Genomic DNA, 22,811 nt, shown 5'->3' with positions numbered 1-22,811 from the left:
TATAATATATTATGTATGTATTATATATAATATAATATTATATAATATAATATTATATAATATTGTATAATATTGTATTATATAATGTTATATTATATTATACAATTGTTAATATAATATATAATATATTATATTATATAATATATTATATAATATAATATATTATATAACATAATATATTATATAATATAATATGGTTAAAAAACTAAGCCCTTGTATCTTAGCTAATGATGTCATCAATTACTAACAATTCATTTAACTCACTACGTTTAGGAATCAAAGCAAAAATCCCTTACAATATATCGACTGGTCAGCACACAAGATACCTTTTAGTTTATGTTGAATGCTTTCTTGTAAGAAATAAATATGTTCACAATGAAAATGGAAACTCTTAAAATCCTATGTGAATTTAATTTGGTTTTAAGAAATAAACTACATGCATAGTGTCAAGAATATATGTTAAAGCATATCTTATTCCTTAGAGCAACATATTTCACAAAATTATGGTTTCTCTCCATACGTCATTCCAATACAACAGCCTGTTATCTGCACTGCAATAGCCTTCTTATACATAAATATTAATATAAAATGAATTATAAAACTAAGGGAAAATGTAGATATTACATTAGCTAAGCTCATAGTTACAATTCTGAAAGAGTAATAAACACTAAATAAAATAATAATCCCATCAAAAATAATAAAATGATATATGGTATGGATTATTGTTGAAAATTGCAGTTTGTTTGGGATGTGATACAATAGCGTATGTGTGTGAAATGTAATCATGTATAGTTTACAAAAAATGTGTTTTTGTCTGTATGCAAAATATTTAATTCCAATTACTTAAAAATGATATAATTTATTTCAGCATAATTTAGCATCTGGATTGTGTCAAGAATGTGTGTGAAATGTAATTGTGTATAGTTTACAAAAATATTTAATTTCAAATACTTAAATACGATATAATTTATTCCAGCAAACTTGTTTTTGTATATATGCAAAATATTAAATTCCAAATACTTAAATACGATATAATTTATTTCAGCATGATTCAACATATGGATTGTCTCACGAAATGTGTGACATGTAATCGTGTATAATTTACAAAAATCGTGTTTTTTTTCTGTATGCAAAATATTTAATTCCAAATACTTAAAAATGATATTTATTTCAGCATCATTTAGCATATGGATTGTCTCAAGACTGCGTATATGTTAAAACAAAAAATTATTTCACAAAATTACAATTTCTCTCCAGTATGCTTTTTCCTATGTCGCAACATATCATATTTCCTTGTAAAAGAAGAGCCACATACTTCACAAGAGTATGGTTTCTCTCCAGCATGGGATCGTACATGCCCTAACATGTCTTCTTTTCTTGTAAAAGAAGAGCCACATACTTCACAAGAATATGGTTTCTCTCCAGTATGTGTTCGCATATGCTGCAACATATTTTGCTTCTGTGTAAAAGAAGAGCCGCATACTTCACAAGAATATGGTTTCTCTCCAGTATGTGTTCGCATATGTCGAACCAAGTTCTGTTTATTTGTAAACGAAGAGCCGCACACTTCACAAGAATATGGTTTATCTCCTGTATGCATTCGCATATGCTGTAGCATATGTGGTTTCTGTGTAAAGGAAGAACCACACACTTCGCAGGAATATGGTTTCTCCCCTGTATGCGTTCGCATGTGTTGCAACATGTGCTGCTTCTCTGTAAAAGAAGAGCCACATACTTCACATGAATATGGTTTCAGTCCACTGTGCCTTCGCATATGTTGCAACATATTCTGTTTCATAGTAAAAGAAGAGCTACATATTTCACAGGAATATGGTTTCTCTCCAGTGTGTGTTCGCATATGATACAACAAATGCTGTTTCCTTGTAAAAGAAGAGCCACATACTTGACATGAATGTGGCCTATCTTTAGTATTCATTCGCAACATATCTTGTTTCCTTGTAGCAGAACAGCAAGAATCTTCATAAAAATATGGTTTCTTTCCTATATGATTTTTGTTTCAACATGTATTGTTTTATTGTAAAAAAAAGCGCCACATGCTTCACAATCAGTTTAAGATTTTTAGTTTATCTTTGAAGTCAAAATGTCATATTTTTAGTATAATTTGCTCTTGTATATTGTGCACTTTTAACATAATTATGACAAATTCACACTTCCTTCCATTTATTATGGATTTGAAATTTAGTTGTAGAATAGACCTGTTTAATATTTTTCTTGTGTCTCAAAGAAACTTAACTACAATTTTAGTATTTGCCATAAGCAATATGTGTTTCTTTACAAGTATTTTGAATGCCTGAAATTCTGCATTTATTAAGGAACAAATGAGTGTTTAGTCAGATGCAGGTTTGAGTGAATTAATCATTAAGAAAACAGTCATATACAAGTTAAAATAAATCTTCTAGTTAGTGTCCTGCTGAAAAATACATATAAATTTGACAATATTCTTTCAATATAAAACGTTATACAATGTACATCAAGACACCCAAAAATATATTTGTATATTTCAAATTTCCACATTTTAAATCATCAAAATGCATTCGAATCCAATGACTGTTGAAATAGTACTTGTTAATCTGTGTAAACACAAGAATGGCATGTCTCTATGTGGCAGCTCATTAATATATTTATGTATTTATGATTTTTTTTATGTTTCAGCATGTGTTGTTTTCTTGCTTTCCAATAAAATAAAAACACCCCATTCTTGTAAGAACTGCCTCATCTGATGGCTGCAAAAGGCTGGGTCGTTGTCTGTCAGCACTTCATCGGGCGCACCTCTTTCACAGAACACGGATGACAACTGGCAAATAATGTTGCAAGAGTCCTGGCGGCCGAGGAGTCTCCAGACCGCGAAACGTGTAGGCCCACAATCGATGAGGGTAAGGAAGTGGTTGCCACCGTCTGGAATGATTGTTGAAATAGTACTTGTTAATTTGTGTAAAAACAAGAATAGTGCGTCTCTATGTGGCAGCTCATTAATAGATTTATGTATTTATGATTTTTTTTTATTTTTCAACATGTGTTGTTTTCTTGCTTTCCAATAAAATGATTCTTCTGGTATTTGCATTTGAATAGTTCCTCTTCAGTTGAAGCTTTTTCGTTTATCTTTGAAGTCACAATGTCGCATTTTTAGTATAATTTGCTCTTACATTTGTGCATTTGTAGTATAATTGGAATTATTTGTGACAAATCCACTCTTCTTTCTAGTTTTATGGATTTAAAATATAGTTGCAGAATAGACTTGATTAATGTTTGTTGTTTCAAAGAAAACAATACTTGCATAATAGTACTTGCTAATTTATGTAAACACAAGAATGGCATGTCTCTCTGTGTAGCAACTCATTAATAGATCTATGTATTTAAATTGAGGACTGACATATTGACTAAAAAAACGTTTTATATTGTATTTATAATTTATCAACTCACTAAAAAACAACTTTTTATATAGTATTCAGTTTATCCACCCAAATTTATTGTTATTATAGTATTATTTCTAATAATTTATGTTTCTTTTTACATGGTATTAATAATTTTTTATAACTCGCTTAAAAATAACTTTTTATATAGTATTAGTAAATTTTTATAGAGTATTTGTAATTTATCAACTCGCTTTAAAATAACTTTTTATAGAGTATTTATAATTAATCAAGTCACTTAAAAATAACTTTTTATATGGTATTAATAATTTTTTATAGAATATTTATAATTTATCAAGTCACTTAAAAATAACTTTTTATATGGTATTAATAATTTTTTATAGAATATTTATAATTTATCAACTTGCTTAAAAATAACTTTTATATAGTATTCATAGTTTATCCACCCAAATTTATTCTTATAGTATTATTTCTAATAATTTATGTTTAATTTAAATACTCTTATAATTTCAGAAACCCATTCTAAAATATACTGAAATACCATAAATCCTTCTATAAAGTAAACCATTTCCATAGCTATAACTCCCATAACATCTTAAGTACACAAACAAAACAAGACTTGTTTAATAGTGATTGCTAATTCATGTAAACACAAGAATGGCGTATCTCTATGTATGGCAGCTCATTAACAGATCGATGTATTTAAATTGAGGACTAACATATTGACTAAAAAAACTTTTTTATGGTATTTATAATCTATCCACTCACATTTATTATGCTATTATAGTATTTCAAAGAAAACAATACTTGTTGAAATAGTACTTCTTTGTGTAAACACAAGAACGATGTGTCTCTCTCTATGACTACTCATTAATAGATCTATGTATTAAAATTGAGGACGGACATATTTGTATTTTTATCCCGATTCTTCTGTTTTTCTTATACCTTATTCACTTTAAAAAACTTTTTAGATGGTATTTAGAATTTATCCACTCACATTTGTTATTATAGTATTATTGTACAATAAGGGGAGGGGCGAATGAACTGGAATTGGATGACCTCGTCCTATGACGCAAGTCGGTTTATGGGTCAGACGTTGAATGGAACAAAGTTCGGATGAACTTAAACCCTGACCGACAAAAATGAAACCCGGGAATAAGATGACATAATTCGGCCGCAAGTAAGACCAAATGCAAACATGAACAGGGTCAGAATGTGGGTCGATTACGTAAATTGATTAACGGGAAAATTCATAAAAAGCAATCATAAACAAGTCAAATGAGTCAGAGATAGAGTGTGACAGTAGAGAGAAGGACAGACGATGCTCAACTGCCTGTCACGGTCGCAACCACACCCTCCCCATCACACTTTCTTCCACCGCCGTATGATGTGTATATGTTGTTATTAAATAAATCAAATTATTTTATAACAAAGCGTCTCGTTATTCATAGATAAATGAACAGCAGTGATTCCATTCACTAGACGAGTTCCAACAACATATGCATATATGCACAAACGAACTATCTCTCTATCTCTCGAGATATTCAAAAATCTTGGATAGTTAGAATATAGATGGTGCTAACAAAATAAACGTCACGGCCATATCACCCAGTATATAACATTATTTCTAATAATTTCTATTTCATTTTAATTCCAGAAACCTGTGCTAAAATATACCAACATACCATAAATCCTTCTACAAAGTAAACCGTTTCCATAGCTATAACCCACTATTACATATGATTAAGTAAGCATCTTTTTCAATTCACTTACCCTATATTCTTTACGGCAGTTTAATCACACATATTGCACACATATATTAAACCCACCATGGCAGATACGCTATACACCTACCTTCATAATATAAAAAAGCTATACTCTTCCTATATCAGAGATTAATTTAGTTCTCCCACCTCTAAACATTATCTCTCATTGCACAATTATTTTGCTCGTAATGTAATTATCGCTAGACGTCATATACTTATTATGTTACCAAGCATCTTTTCTTCTGATGAGAAGCATTAGGCTCTGAAATATTCAGTGAATTTTATACAGCTTTCCTGACAATTTACTTTACATAAATATCAAAATAGATTCACACACTTTTGTCTAAGTTAACTAATTTTCTACTACTACTACTGAGAAGGTCAAAACAACATTGGTACCATCGATTCCAAGCCTAACATAAGGGGGTCAGTTAATGGCAAATAATGTAAGGCTCCTTTCAGCCACGTTGTTTTCTGTTTGAGGAAAATGCAGGGCCGCATATATTTTCTATCCAAGAGTGAAAGACTAGCGGTAGATGCAGTATTGATAGAACTGTATTAAAAGTGAGGACTTATCTGACGACTTAACATAAATATCATAAGAGATTAACAGACTTCTGTCCAAGTTAACTAATTTTCTACTTATTTTAATGCGATACTAAAACCTATTTACACAACCATATTAAGGCTATAATTTTAGTATTTACCATAAACAATATGCGTTTCTTTACAAGTATTTTGAATGCCTGAAATGCTCCATTTATTAAGGAGCAAATGAGCGTTCAGTCAGACAATTTTGAGTGAATTAATCATAAAAAAACAGTCATATACAACTTAAACTAAGACTTCTAGTTAGTGTTCTGCTGACAAATACATAAAATCTATTTACACAATTATAATAAGGCTATAATTTTAGTATTTACCATAAACAATATGCATTTCTTTACAAGTATTTTGAATGCAATATTGCATTGATGGAACAAGAGTTGGGACTAAGCTTAATATAAGTAGGTTCAAGTTGTGAATGTATAAAGTACAATCAGGGGTACTTGGCTTTGCCCGGTCGTAAAATATGCTTAAAGATGATATTTTAATTTGTCTAGATTCCGTATATATTGTTATAGAGTCGTGATTTCAAAAGTAAAATTAAAAAGGTAGAGAGATGCAATTTTGCAGCAATGGGACAAGAGTTGGGACTAAATTGACTGAGGTTGGTTTATTAAATTGGAGACTAGTTTTTGGACCATATCCAAGAGAGAGAGAGAGAGATAAGTGGTAGATGCAGCATAGTAATAGATATATGTATTAAAATCGAGACGGATTGACCTATTAATGTAGATACAACTTCCCTGAAGATTTATAGGGGCCACTATTTTGGACCATGCTTAAGGAAGATGAACAAGATGTTAGTTTATGTTACATTTAAACTTCTCCATATCAATACAGTTAGGGAAACATGTAGCAGGAAGGGGATTCCAAAGACTAGCTGTTCACGGGAATAAACTATTAGAGTAGAAAGCTTTTTGGCATTTAGGAAGCTGAACAGTGAAGGGGTGTGATTTTGTTGCTAAGCAGGTGTATCGGAGATATAGACATCAAGAGGCCACAAATGCAATGTGTTAATCAGAGCATATTCCATTAAAATACTTGTAATACAGGCAGAGGGATGCAATATTGCGGCGATGGGACAGGAGTTGGGACTAAGTTGACCAAGGTGGATCTATTAAATTGGAGACTAGTTTTTGGACCATATCCAAGAGTGAAAGACTAGTGGTAGATGCAGTATTAATAGAACTGTATTAAAATTGAGAAGGACTTATCTGACGACTTAACATAAATATCATAAGAGATTAACAGACTTATGTCCAAGTTAACTAATTTTCTACTTATTTTAATGCGATACTACAACCTATTTACACAACCATGGTCAAGCTATAATTTTATTATTTGCCATAAACAATATGCGTTTCTTTAGAAGTATTTTGAATGCCTGAAATTCTGCATTTATTAAGGAGCAATTGAGTGTTTAGTCAGACGCAGGGTTGAGTGAATAAATCATTAAAAAAAACAGTCATATACAACTTAAACTAAGACTTCTAGTTAGTGTTCTGCTGACAAATACATATAAATTTGACAATATTCTTTCAATACAAAACAATACAAGAAACTCCTAAATATATTTGCATATTTCAAATTTCCATATTTCAATTCATCAAAAGAATTAAGATCCATTCAAACCCAATGATACGTGCTCTTCTCATGAATGATCATCTGCAAAATTAAAAAAAAATCAAATTATAAATTACAAGAAACGATGAACAAGATGTTGGTTTACATTACACTGAAACTTCTCCACATCAATACAGACAGAGAAACAGGTAGCAGGAAGGGAATTCCAAAGTCTAGCGGTTCAAGGGAAGAAACTATTAGAGGAGAAAGAGTGTTTAGTCATAGGCAGGTTTGAGTGAATTAATCATTAAAAAAAAGTCATATACACGTAAAACAAGCCTTTAAGTTAGTGACAAATACATATAAACCAGTAGTTAAACCTATGTTGACATCTGAACGAAACAGCAATTGACATCAATAATTATTGTTGCAGCCTTACTCTAAGAAAAAATAAGCAGCTTAAGTCTGAAATTGAATGAATCGAGACACATTCAAACCCCCACCACTAATTTCGTTCGCAACCAAATTTCAAACAGTTGGATAGAACACCTCATTAGCTACATTTTGAAAAAAAATTTCGAAAATTGGTTCAGTAGAAAAAAAGTTACAACAAAATATATGGGTTCACAAACAGGAGAGTAAGTACATAAGTGACTAACGCTTTTTTTTTATTTTGCATAACTTTTTTTGTATATAAATATTTTTTAAAAACCGAACTTTTTTTTAATAACTAATTTTTTTTTAACTCTCCTTATGATTTTATAGCAAAAAATGGTGAATTTATCAATTAAAATTAAAAACCGATGAAAATCGAACTATTATTAATAAATATGGTAATATAATTCGTCGGTTCCAAGTTATTATTAATTATAACTACTACTCTTAGAGCTGCTGGCAAAGGTAGTTTATTTGGCTTCCAAGAAAAATGTACCTTTTCATATTTTTTTTACACAGGCATCACCACATTATCAAGGCCAAGAGGCCACTCGAGGATAAGGGTTAAAGAGTGTACAGTAGAAATTGGACAATATAGTAATCAATTCGGTAAATTTGTTAACTTATATCGAATGGCTCATCAAGAACTTGTTTACGTTAGACTTGAAGACAACCATATTGTAGTCAGCCGGAAAACGGAAGACAATTCCACAGGCGTGCAGTTCTAAGAATAATAATAAAACAATAATAATGAATAATAATAATAATAATGAATAATAATAATTATCCTTATTAATAAATAAAAATAATTAGTAGTAGTAGCAATAATAATGATAAAAATAATAAATTGACATCGCATCTTTTTCAGCCATGTTTTTTTTCACACAGGCATCACCACTTATCAAGGCCAAGAGGCCACTCGAGGATAAGAGTACAGTAGTTAATTGGACAATATAGTAATCGTTAGTAATGGAAATTCGGTAAATTTGTTAACTTAAGCAGAATGGATCATGAAAAACTTGTTTACGTTGGACTTGAAGATGACCATATTGTAGTCAGCCGGAAAGCAGCCAAACGGAAGATAGCAGTAGAAATCTAATGGAAGATAGCAGTAGAAATCTAAATTTAAGATGGCAACCGGAAAAACAAGTCCGCAGAAAATTAAAGTCAAAATAATTATAGTTTAATTTGGCGCAATATTTTCATCGCAGTTGATAGAGACATTGAATCTCTACGGTTCCAGATGAGCATTGTCTGAAGATAGCAGTTTCAATCCCACCCAAAGCGTGCCAGAGGTAATTGGTCAAAAATGTGGTGAGACGACAACAACTACAGATGGCAGTGATGGCTGAGAATGCAGTTAGGAGATTCGAAGTTCCTATCCGTCGCGGTTACCACCTGACGAAAGCCAGAGGAAGTTGGCCGAAACGTTGTGAACCAATAGAAAAGATCAAAAAACAACAAATAATAAAGATGAGACTAATAGTCCGAAATAAAAATAAAAAAAAAAAAATTAAGAAAATACCTTTTGGAATAAATACCCTCAACCTCCCCATGTTAAGAACGGATTTCAGAATAAACGCCATTTGCAGGTTGGACAACCAGTGCACATTGACCATCTTCGAGTGCCCCCCTCCCCAATGCACTTTCATCAAAACTTGCTTTGGCCAATTTATTTTTTGGCTTTACAATATTTTACAGCTGAATCCATGAAAATTTATTTGGTATTTTTTCAGATTAGATCCACCTCCACAATTTTCTTTTAAATGACAACTTTTAACGGTTTTCGACTATGCTGAATACGAAAATCGCATTTAAATTTTGCAGAAATAAGTAGTTATCGAGATTCGAGATATAAAAAGTTGTATTATGCACTGTATTCTTTGGCGGCCATCTTTTTTACGCGCATGCGCGTGCACCATAAACTAATCTACCCATGTATAACTGACACTGCCACCTACTGGAAACACTTTTCTGGGATTGTCCCCCCCCTTCCACTTAGCGGAAAAATCCACTTTTCTGAAACTGAAAATGTCTCCCCCCCATACCCCCAAAAAATGGTGGCCACAAAACTAAAAAAAAAAAAAACTAAAAAATTTATTCTTTAGCTTGACAATATTTTACAATTTTTTATATTTTACACGAAAATTTATTTTAATAAATTATAATAATTGCGGTGTTGGGGTGGGGGGCCTAAAAGCCGTAAATAAATAAAAAATGACAGGGATGGAGCAGACCGAACTTTTCCCAAAGTAAAAAAATCTCAAATTAATAATAAGGTACTAGTGCAGAGAGTGATCCGGACGTAAATAATAACATTATTTAAAAAGCCATTCTTAACATGGGGAGGGTGAGGGTGTTTTGTACCTATTCTATACTTCAACCTTACAATTGAATAAAAAAACATATCGTAAAACTTTAATTAAACTTGGAAATACGATTTTAAAAATAGTGCGGATCACTCTCTGCACTAGCACCGATAATAATAATAATAACTTACCTTCCACTCCAGGAATTCAAAAAAAAAAAAAAAAAATTGCATGAATTCTTTTTTTCTCAAAAACAGAAAATTTGTTTTGTTAGGATTTCTTTAGTAAATTGATACAACTTTTGTTTTGTGTGTCCAATTCATTAAGTAATAAATTATATGAAATATAAAAGAATCAAAATTAAAAAATGAAAAGCACGATTCAAACGTGAAATTATTTAAAGAGAAAATCAACTGTTCAAGAACAATTAATTTAGTTCATCATAAAACGGTGTAATCATTATTTTGTTCCTCGTGTAAAAATGTCCATTCATTAGTTGAATATGTGCAATTGTTTTTCAATAATAATTAAAACATTAAAAATGTGCAATTGTTTTCCAACCATGTTTAGAGCGTAAATTATAACGTTATTATTTAAAAAGCCATTCTTAACATGGGGAGGGTGTTTTGTACTTATTCTATACTTCAACCTTACAATTGAATAAAAAAACACAATAGAACTTTAATTAAACTTGGAAATACGATATCATAAATTTTGTAAAAAGAAAAAAAAAATTAAGAGGGATGGGGCAGACCGAACTAAGTAAAAAAAATCTCAAATTAATAAGGTACTAGTGCAGAGAGTGATCCGGATGTAAATAATAACGTTATTATTTAAAAAACCATTCTTAACATGGGGAGGGAGGGTGTTTTGTACCTATTCTATAATTCAATTTAATAAAAAATATCATAAAACTTTAATTAAACTTGGAAATACGATTTTAAAAATAGTGCGGATCACTCTCTTCACTAGCACCAATAATAATAATGGCAGTGGGGGGGGATAAGGACCCAACATCAAAACGTGGCTATCGTAAATTTTGTAAAAAAAAAAAAAAGAGGGGTGATGCTTTAAGTGTATCAGAATTTTTGTAGGAATTTTTGACACCCCTAACACGAAACTGCGATTAAAATATAAAAATCTCGTAATTTCTCTGTTAAAAGTGGGTTGTTTATTTTCTTTATGGATTATACTTCCAAAATAAACTATTAAAGTTGTTTTAAAAGTAATAGAAATATTTTATTTTTAAAACAGTAATGAATTTTACGAACTCAATATTTTTCAATTTTTAAACTTTAAAAATCTATCAAAATTTTTCTATCGATTCTATTTTTATGATATTTTCAGGGTCAATGTGAAATTTTATGCTCTTTCCAATAAACCGAATATAATATTTTAGACAAACGTTTTTTTTAATTAACGCCCCCCATTTTAAAGTGTCTATTAAAAAGTAAATAATTAATTTACTCACCGAAAAGTAAATAATTAATTTACTCACAAATTGAAGAGAAAAGGTCAATAAATAATATATTCAAATTTGAAACAAAAAAAAACGTAGTGTTTTTTTAGAATATTACCTGTAAAGTTTGAAGTTTAAAACCTTTTTTTTTAACCACGTTATTTTTTTTTCTTTTAATGGAACATTGGTCCTTGCTCCTTTAATTGAAAAAAAAAATTAGGGCTTGAATTACATTTTTCGGTGAGTTATAAGCTTGGAAAGACAGGGGGTCGAATAATTCACGCCTCCCATTTTGAAATGTCTATTAAAAAGTAAATAATTAATTTATGTACCAAAGTCTTATATATCACAAATTGAAGAGAAAAGGTCAATAAATAATATATTCAAATTTAAAACAAAAAAAAGTACTATTTTTTAGAAATTTACCTGTAAAGTCCGAAGTTTAAAATCTTTAAAAAAAAAAAAGACACGTTTTTGGGGGTTTTTTTTAATGAAACCTTGGTCCTTGCTCCTTTAATTAAAAAAAAAAATAGGGTTTGAATTACATTTTTTGAGAAGTTATAAGCTTGGAAAGATTGGGTGGAATTATTCACTATTTTCACGAAATTTCTGACACACCTAGTGATGCTTATGTTGGACGAGTCCATCCGTCGGGGAATAAAGGAAGCATGGCAATGGTATTCGCGTCAAGGTGGCAGGATTTACTTAAAATCTAAAAGCATGTGTTCTTTTCTCCGTTTTCTAGTCAGTCAAATTTTAGGTGTTGTGGTGACTAGACCAGGCGTTTGACTTACTCCGGAAAATTACTGTTACTAGACCCGGTTGGGGGTCGCTGAAAGAGTATTTCTTTTTTGCAACCCTGACGTTTGCCTACACGCCTTGGAATGTCGCCCCTTCGGCCCAATTTTTGTTTTTTTTTAGTTTTAACAATTAGTTCAAGAAATGGGGACTCGATCTACTAGAACGTTGTGTGTGAAATTAACCTCCCTTCTATATCTTTAAATATTGATTTTTTTTTTCAATTTATGTTAATAATCTGGTAGCTTAGTGTCCAATCGATAATAACCCACAGAAATAGTTGAAAAAAGACGAATAGGAAAAAATGGGGTAAAACTTGCGGAGTAGTATGCACTGTTTTACGGTTGTTGTAAATATGGAAGGGAAATTTAAATTTCGTTCCGTTTTCTTTGTTTTTTTTTTTATTGTGTCCCCCAAAACGAAAATAATCGAAAGAATAACATTCAAAAATTGTACATTTTATGTATAAAAAAAAAAACGAAATATTTTTTTAATAAAAAAATAAAATTTTAACAAAAACAAAATAATTTAATTTTTCAACAAAAAAAGTCAAATTTGGAAAACTTTTTTTTTTTCTTTTTTTTTTCTTTTTTTTTTCTTTTTTTTTACATAAGCCCAACCCAATGTTCACATTGGGAATGTTGAATTTTTTTTTTTTTTTTACATGGGTGTCACCACTTATCAAGGCCCAGAGGCCACTCAAGGATAAGGGTTAATAGGTATACATTAGTCATTGTGATTTTAGCATAGTAAACAGTGGGAATTTTGTAACTTGGATTACTTAGGGGGACGATTCAATTAGAACTTGTTCACATTGGACTTTTTCTTTTTTTTTTTTCCTAGGTATCACCACATTATCAAGGCCAAGAGGCCACTCAAGGATAAGGGTTAAAGAGTGTACAGTAGAAATTGGACAATATAATAATCATTAGTAATGAAAATTTGTTAAATTTGATAACTTATATGGAACGGCTCATCAAGAACTTATTTACGTTAGACTTGAAGACAACCATATTGTAGTCAGCCGGAATTTTAGAGGTTTCGGGTATGCTTACAATGAATAAACACCCCAACCTTATGTTAAAAATGGCTTTTGGAATAGACACTCCCAATCTCTTCATGTTAAGAACAGCTTTCGGAATAGATACTCCTAATCTTATCAGCGTACCCAAAAACCTATAAAAGTTGACATGTCGAACATGAACGATGAGTTGGACGTAACGTAAAAATGTACTGAATTTAAAACAGAACGAAATCTAGATGTCCACAAGTTTACTAGAAATTTGTAAGAGGTGCGTGGATAGTTAATGTGCACTCCGAAAAATAAATCAAGGCACTCATGCACATTGATCTGTGCTGAAATAATAACGTTATCATTTAAAAAGCCATTCTTAACATGGGGAGGGTGTTTTGTACCTATTCTGTACTTTAACCTCATAATTGAATAAAAAAACATATCATAAAACTTTAATTAAACGTGGAAATACGATTTGGGTTTGTATTACTGTACACATAGATTCAAAAAAAGTTGTCAAAAAACAAATATATAACAAAAAAATGTTATCAAAGGCAAGATAAGTTACTTTTTTACCAAACTGGATATATTTTTTGTGTTTTTATTCAATGTAACATATTAATTCAGCTCGAAAACCATACAATGTTTACCGATGTGTTATAAAATTCAAGATGGCGTCTGACTCTCTTTAACACGGTAAGTTTAAGAAAAGGTGTTATAAATAAAAAACTGGATAAAATACTGTTAAAAACTTGCTCCATATATGTTACTGTGACATAGGCTGACATATATTCGGTGGGTTTTTAATAGTATTTTGTCTAGTTTATTATTTATAACACCTTTTCCCGAACTTACCGTGTTAAAGAGGGAGTGAGGCGCCATCTTGAATTTTCCAATAAATCGGTAAACACTGTATGTTTTTCGAGATGAATAAACATGTTACATTGAATAAAAACACGAAAAATATATTCAGTTAGATAGAAAAGTAACTTATAGGCACCGCCAAAAATGGCCGCAAAATCAAGTTGTTGTTGTTTTTTAAAACGAAATTACATTTATTAAAATTCATTATTTCTGAGTAACTTTTTTTTTCCAGAAAGATAAAACCCTGAATTTTATCATATAGAAAACAGAATAATGTAAAACTTTTTCTACTATTTTTAATCAAATTTTAAATGTTAAATTTTCCCAAAAAGTTGACAATTGACATTTTTTGTCTTGCACAAAAAACGTATATAAATATTTAAAAAAAAAAAAGGTTTTTTAAATAATTAATTTATTTATTTATTGTCTAACTAAGATTTAGGATGATTTTCTAAGAGAATATGCAAAAATATTATAATATAAGTACCTGGATTTCAAATAATTCTACTTATTCATTTAGGCAACCAGTTATTTCGCGTCGATCTAGAGTCTAGATTGACACTGTTTACGTTTGCATTTGATAAAAAGCAAACTATGGAAGACCAAACAGGCCAAAAAAACTTATTTTTCAGTAACGAAAATTTCAATGTATTATTAAGCTGAGGCTGGCCAGTACCAGATGGGTGACCATTTGTATGAGTTTGGTTTTTAATGTGTATGTGTGTGGGGGCCAGGCTCCCCAAAATGGGGGTGGGCAATTTAAAGCAGAATAAAAAAAATTATTTCAGCGCGTTTGGTCCACCGTAGTCGAAAGGCGGCAAACGTTTTCAAACGGGATCGAAAAAAATGATGCTATTTTTAACACAAAGGGCACAATATTTATCGAATTTTTTTTTGTATCGATTCTTCAAAGCATGCCCTGTTTAATAATCGTCATGCATTATTCGGCTCACTAAAAAAATTGTTAATTTATTTATCAAATATTTTAAAATGGCTTTTTTCGTATAAATATAAAAAATTTTTTTTTTGTTTTGCTTAACTTAAATTAATTATTTTACTTAACATATTCACCGAATTTCACACTTCAAAACTCAAAAGCGGGATAATTAAACACAATCGAAGTTCTGACATTCAGACGTCAAAATAAGGTATGCAAACAATTTTTTTTTTAATCTATAATTCTGTCCCTTACAACAACACAATATGTTGTGTTCAGTTTCAGATGATTATTTTAAGCATATTTGTTCCCACTTCAAAACAAGGGGGGTTTTGTAAGCAAAAAAAAAAAATATATATATATAAATATCGTTTTTGAAAAATAAGTACACTGTTATAAAGTTCATTCTTCTCTTAATAATCGTTGAAAATTTCGTATTGATTGGATAATTACCTGATTTTTGGTAGATTTTTAAAAAGACGGTCCGTCAAAAAGTACTGACCTGCCCCCCCCCCCAGTTTTGGCGGTGCCTAGTAACTTACCTTGCCTTTGATAACATTTATTTGGGGTTTGTATTACTGTACACATAGATTCGAAAAAGTTGTCAAAAAACAAATATATAACAAATAAATGTTATTAAAGGCAAGATAAGTTACTTTTCTACCTAACTGGGTATATTTTTTGTGTTTTTATTCAATGTAACATGTTTATTCAGCTCGAAAAACATGCAGTGTTTACCGATGTATTGAAAAATTCAAAATGGCGCCCAACACTCTCTTTAACATGGTAAGTTTGAGAAAAGGTGTTATAAATAATAAACTAGACAAAATACTATTTAAAAACACCGAATATATGTCAACTTATATCACTGTAACATATAATGAGCGAATTTCTAACAGTATTTTTTTCTAGTTTATTATTTACAACACTTTTTCCCGAATTTACCGTGTTACAGAACGTGTCGGGCGCCATTTTGAATTTTCCAATACATCGGTAAGAGATTGTATGCTTTTCGAGCTGAATAAACATGTTACATTGAATAAAAACACGAAAAATATATCCAGTTAGGTAGAAAAGTAACTTATCTTGCCTTTAATAACATTTATTTGTTATATATTTGTTTTGTGACAACTTTTTCGAATCTATGTGTACAGTAATACAAACCCCCCCAAAAAACATAATTAAACGTGAAAATACTATTTTAAAAAATATCGCGGATCAATAAGTGCATTAGCATCTAAATCAAATTCAAGTAATACTAACCTTTTCTTTCACAAATGATGCTAGATGCTTTAATTAAAACGAGACACTCTTGACGGGAGGAAATCTATATTTAAGATGGCAACCGGAAAAACAAGCCCGCAGAAAATTAAAGTCGAAATAATTAACGTTTAATTTGGCGCTATATTTTCAGCAGTAAAATATCACAATGCTGATTAAAGTTTGTTTTTACTGGTTGCTGGTTGACCGTGTTCAGAATTGATCCTGTTGGGCATGAGATGAGATGAGATTATTTTTATTTTTATTTTTATTTTTAATTTTAATTTTATTTTTATTTTTATTTTATTTTTATTTTAGTAGTAGTAGTAGTAGTAGTATTTTGGATGATGAAGAAAGTCCAAATAGTACCGTTAATAGTAGGAGCACTAGGAACAATTCCGAAAAACTTCGAAAAAAGAATGTCAGAAATTGGAATCGGAGGAATAACTGCAAAAGTACAACGACTAACGATAATGAAAACGACTGAAATATTAAGGAAAACCCTTGAATGCGGAGAATAATACAAGACAATATAACGAATAAGCGTTACAGGGAATGAAGAACACCGAAACTGCATATCTACAAGTTCTACACCCCCCCCCCCATCATGCATTCCCCCCCCATTGTTTCATCACCGATCCCCCCCCCCCCAAAAAAAAAAAACAAGCCCCAACCAGACCTCGGCTGGACAATCGCAAGGAGAACTGGGACCTTGGGGAGGCTGAGTGCCACCCAAATTCCAGTATAAACCAATGACTACTACCAGCGAAAAATCAATGGTCAGCGGCTGTTGCGATGATGCAAATTCATTTGCAAATGCTATCGAACGAGGTGGAGGGAGCTGGACGTTTGGGGAGACTTGTTGTCACTCAGCTTCCAGAGAACACCACAGGTTTCCAATCAGATCGTTTTTTGACTTGTGTGAAAGCTCCATGTGAGCCGATAATAATAATAATAATAATAATAATAATAATAATAATAATAATTATCATTATTATTATTATTATTATTATTATTATTGTTGTTGCTGTTGGTATTATTATTATTATTATTATTATTATTATTATTATTATTATTGGCGGAAAATGTGTAGTTTAGCGGCGTAAATTATTTGACATGTAATTATTATAAAATAAAACACATTTAATCGTTTTAAAAACTTCATCGTTCATTATTTCTTTTTTATTTTATTTATTATTATTATTATTATTATTATTATTATTATTATTTTATTATTATTTTATTTTTATTATTATTTTTATATTTATTATTATTTGTTAAACAACGTGGTTAATCTAAAATAAATTTTACGTAAAAAAAACTTTTGTTTACATTAAGCATTATATACCGGTGTCGACGTACGCGCCCCTTTTTTATAACACGGTTCGAGGCTATTTGTACAACTAAACGGCAAATCTGCCAATAATTCTGCGTCGACAATAAAAATGTTTTTTGTTAAATATTATGACATTAGGAGTCATTTCGACTTAAAAATTATTTTATTTCAAGTGGAGAAAATCACATTTTAAATGTGTCCAAAGTTCGGGTACCAACACAAAGATGGCAGTAAATCGGTTGCTCCAAAAACCGTCAACTCGATGCCCTAAAAAGCGAATCGCCGAAATATGAAACGAAAAACGCAACGAGACAAAAGTGAAAGTTTGAAACTAAAGTAAAAATGAAAACACACTTTGAGAAACAAAGGTAAGAATATTTTATTGAAAACAATGTGTTAACAAAAATAATTTTTTTAGATTGAATCTTTTTATAAAAATATTATTATTGAAAAGAATGTGTTAACAAAAAAAAATATTTAGAAAAATGAGCAGTAATTTTACTTCATATTAATTTTAGATTTAATGTTTTTATAAATATATTTTATTGAAAACTATGTCTTAGCAAAAATAATTTATTTAGAAAAATGAGCTATAATTTAACTTAATATTTTCTTTTTAGATTTAATGTTTTTATAAAAATATTTTATTGAAAACAATGTGTTAAACCAAAATAGTTGATTTAGAAAAATGAGCTATAATTGTACTTCACATTTTTTTTTTAGATTTAATGTTTTTACAATAATATTTTATTGAAAACAATGTGTTAAACCAAAATAGTTGATTTAGAAAAATGAGCTATAATTGTACTTCACATTTTTTTTTTTAGATTTAATGTTTTTATTAAAATATTTTATTGAAAACAATGTGTTGACAAAAAAATTATTTAGAACAATGAGCTCTGATTTTACTTAATATATATTTTTTTAGATTTAATGTTTTTATTAAAATATTTTATTGAAAACAATGTGTTGACAAAAAAATTATTTAGAACAATGAGCTCTGATTTTACTTAATATATATATTTTTAGATTTAATGTTTTTACAATAATATTTTATTGAAAACAATGTGTTGACAAAAAAATTATTTAGAACAATGAGCTCTGATTTTACTTAATATATATTTTTTTAGATTTAATGTTTTTATTAAAATATTTTATTGAAAACAATGTGTTGACAAAAAAATTATTTAGAACAATGAGCTCTGATTTTACTTAATATATATATTTTTAGATTTAATGTTTTTACAATAATATTTTATTGAAAACAATGTGTTGACAAAAAATTATTTAGAACAATGAGCTCTGATTTTACTTAATATATATTTTTTTAGATTTAATGTTTTTATTAAAATATTTTATTGAAAACAATGTGTTGACAAAAAAATTATTTAGAACAATGAGCTCTGATTTTACTTAATATATATTTTTTTAGATTTAATGTTTTTATTAAAATATTTTATTGAAAACAATGTGTTGACAAAAAAATTATTTAGAACAATGAGCTCTGATTTTACTTAATATATATTTTTTTAGATTTAATGTTTTTACAATAATATTTTATTGAAAACAATGTGTTGACAAAAAAATTATTTAGAACAATGAGCTCTGATTTTACTTAATATATATTTTTTTAGATTTAATGTTTTTATTAAAATATTTTATTGAAAACAATGTGTTGACAAAAAAATTATTTAGAACAATGAGCTCTGATTTTACTTAATATATATTTTTTTAGATTTAATGTTTTTACAATAATATTTTATTGAAAACAATGTGTTGACAAAAAAATTATTTAGAACAATGAGCTCTGATTTTACTTAATATGTATTTTTTTAGATTTAATGTTTTTATTAAAATATTTTATTGAAAACAATGTGTTGACAAAAAAATTATTTAGAACAATGAGCTCTGATTTTACTTAATATATATTTTTTTTAGATTTAATGTTTTTACAATAATATTTTATTGAAAACAATGTGTTGACAAAAAAATTATTTAGAACAATGAGCTCTGATTTTACTTAATATATATTTTTTTAGATTTAATGTTTTTACAATAATATTTTATTGAAAACAATGTGTTGACAAAAAATTATTTAGAACAATGAGCTCTGATTTTACTTAATATATATTTTTTTAGATTTAATGTTTTTATTAAAATATTTTATTGAAAACAATGTGTTTACAAAAAAATTATTTAGAACAATGAGCTCTGATTTTACTTAATATATATTTTTTTAGATTTAATGTTTTTATTAAAATATTTTATTGAAAACAATGTGTTGACAAAAAAATTATTTAGAACAATGAGCTCTGATTTTACTTAATATATATTTTTTAGATTTAATGTTTTTATTAAAATATTTTATTGAAAACAATGTGTTGACAAAAAAATTATTTAGAACAATGAGCTCTGATTTTACTTAATATATATTTTTTTAGATTTAATGTTTTTATAAAAATATTTTATTGAAAACAATGTGTTGACAAAAAAATTATTTAGAACAATGAGCTCTGATTTTACTTAATATATATTTTTTTAGATTTAATGTTTTTATTAAAATATTTTATTGAAAACAATGTGTTGACAAAAAAATTATTTAGAACAATGAACTGCAATTTTACTTAATATTTCGTTTTAGATTGAATGTTTTTATAAAAATATTTTATTGAAAACAATCTGGCCCAGGCTAGTCTTCTATAATATAAAGGGCAAAAATCTGTTTAAATCTATGTTGCAAAAACTTTTGACAGAGGCGATGGATTTTCACGCGACTGATATCGTTTGGAAGCTCAACGCTTTAGATGACAAATATCCAAAAATTGGCTAAAAACATTAATTCTTTCACCCTCAACTGGGCACTTTTCTACAGGGAGGGGTAGCAAAAAATCGTTCCTTAATGACAATTTAGCCACACACGCATGTGCAAAAAAATGCTTTCTTGAATTGGTTTAAATAAAAAAAACGACCTAATTTCGCTCACGAGGTCATAGACCAGTCGGTATAGTAGCAGTGTCATTATCTTAAAATTGCACATTCGAACCGAGATTTCAGATACTTTTTTTTCGATTTTTAAAGTTTTAATACTGAAACATGGTTATTTATGCCATTTTTTCGTTTGTTCTGTTTTAGTTTTCGATCACGTTCGCCGTATTTTGGTTTTTTGTTTTTCCGATTTTCTTTTTACAGAAGTTTTAACATTTAAACAGCGTTATTTATGCCATTTTTTTAAAAAGAAGTTATATTTAAACAATGTTATTTATGTCATTTTTAAAAGAAGATTTAACATTTAAACAGTGTTATTTATGCCATTTTTAAAAAGAAGTTTTAACATTTAAACAGCGTTATTTATGCCATTTTTTTAACATTTAAATAGCGTTATTGATGCCATTTTTTAAAAGAAGTTTTAACTTTTAAACAGCGTTATTTATGCCATTTTTTAAAAGAAGTTTTAACATTTAAACAGCGTTATTGATGCCATTTTTTAAAAGAGGTTTAACATTTAAACAGCGTTATTGATGCCATTTTTTACAAGAAGTTTTAACATTTAAACAGCGTTATTTATGCCATTTGTTTTAAAGAAGTTTTAACATTTAAACAGCGTTATTTATGCCATTTTTTAAAAGAAGTTTTAACATTCAAACAGCGTTATTTATGCCATTTTTTAAAAGAAATTTTAACATTTAAACAGTGTGGGGGTCGTCAAGTCTTTTTAGGAACTAACTTCTTCCACAAATAAATAAAAATAAAAAGAAGACTTACATGCAAAACAAACGGAGGTTTATTCACAGAAACCAACCATTAGCAAATAAAATATAATTCTCTTTATAATGAGTTCAGAAGTCCTTATTAAGTGTTCGTAGAAAAAAAAGGAGAATGTCTTTTTTTTTTTTTGTTGAACTGTTCATATGTTAAAACCTGGTAAGAGAGGCAATAGGTAATGTTCGCCTGTGAAATTGTATGAAGCGCGCGGAGCGGTGAAAATGGAAGAGTGATTGTAACACGCGTGGAACGTCCGAATGAGAATGCAGTTGAGAGAGAGATTTGATGTTTGTGTGTGCTTAAATACTATTTGGACCGGCTCCCAGAGAGCTTAAGAAGAAAAGTTTAGAAAAATGTCCTTGGAGAAATCCCATAGGACAGATACATCACGTGGGGTGCTCTGTACTACGTCCGCTCGTTTTGAGTCGATTTAATATATAAGGCCACGCCGGAATTTGAGTGGGAGTTATTTTTTATTTTTCAACATAATCATAATCGTACTGCGTGCCTAAATTGTATTTATTTTTATAACAATTTTTAATCCGAATCTTAACCGTGTCAACTGGCACGACAGCGTTATTTATGCCATTTTTTTTTTTCGTTCTCTGATTCTTTATTTCAAATTATGTTTCCGATTTAAAAAAGGTTATTACATTTAAACAGGGTTATTAGGTTGGTTGTTTTTGTTTTACGGCATATCAACCCTTTTCAGGTTATTTAATGCCGAATCCAGTCATTTTGAAGAAAAAATTTTAATAGAGTATATATATATATATATTTTTAAGTTTATTCTTCAAGCTTTTTGTATTGTTTGTTTGTTTTTGTTTTACGCCATATCAACCCTTTTCAGGTTATTTAATGCCGAATCCAGTCATTTTGAAGAAATTTTTTTTTTAATAGAGTATACTTGTTTTTTTTTGTTCAAGTCTGTTTCTATTTAACCCATAGTTGGGACCCTAACAGGTACTATCACTCCGGGTCAGAGTGGACCTGAGAGCAATATTTATGAGTAGCTCCACACTCCCCAAAGCCCACAAACTGGGGCCTCACTATCGGATATAGTTTAAGGTTATATCCAGGACCGGGTTATTAGGTTCGCTTATTCTTTATTTTCTATTTTGTTTTGATTTACCGCCCCCCCCCCCACACACACACATCTTGTCACCCCAACTCCTTCAGCAGTTGGTTGAGGACGATCGTCGACCTCCGAACCCTTCCACTGCCGGTGATAATTCTTGGCTGTCTAAAGTTACTGGCATGGGGAAGTGACTGAATTATCGGTTGATCGTCTAGTTATATATCCTGGACC

At 29.4% G+C, this 22,811-nt stretch overlaps 1 protein-coding gene across 1 annotated transcript in view; it reads right to left on the bottom strand.

Annotated features, from left to right (window-relative positions):
- Positions 1 to 376: 376 nt before the first annotated feature.
- LOC145271267 (uncharacterized) overlaps positions 377 to 22,811 on the bottom strand; it is a 121,759-nt gene continuing 99,324 nt past the window's right edge. Inside the window, exon 2 of the mRNA XM_080126825.1 lies at positions 377 to 2,014. Within this exon, the coding sequence (XP_079982951.1) occupies positions 1,241 to 2,014 (774 nt within the window). The 3' untranslated portion in view covers positions 377 to 1,240. The remainder of the gene's footprint in view (positions 2,015 to 22,811) is intronic.

This window comes from Euprymna scolopes, chromosome 46 (assembly GCF_053919585.1).
Source record: "Euprymna scolopes isolate OS-2025 chromosome 46, ASM5391958v1, whole genome shotgun sequence".
In the NCBI taxonomy this organism is placed as follows: Eukaryota; Metazoa; Mollusca; class Cephalopoda; order Sepiida; family Sepiolidae; genus Euprymna; species Euprymna scolopes.
Note: the sequence above shows the minus strand (reverse complement) of the source record. Positions and strands in the feature narration are given on the sequence as shown.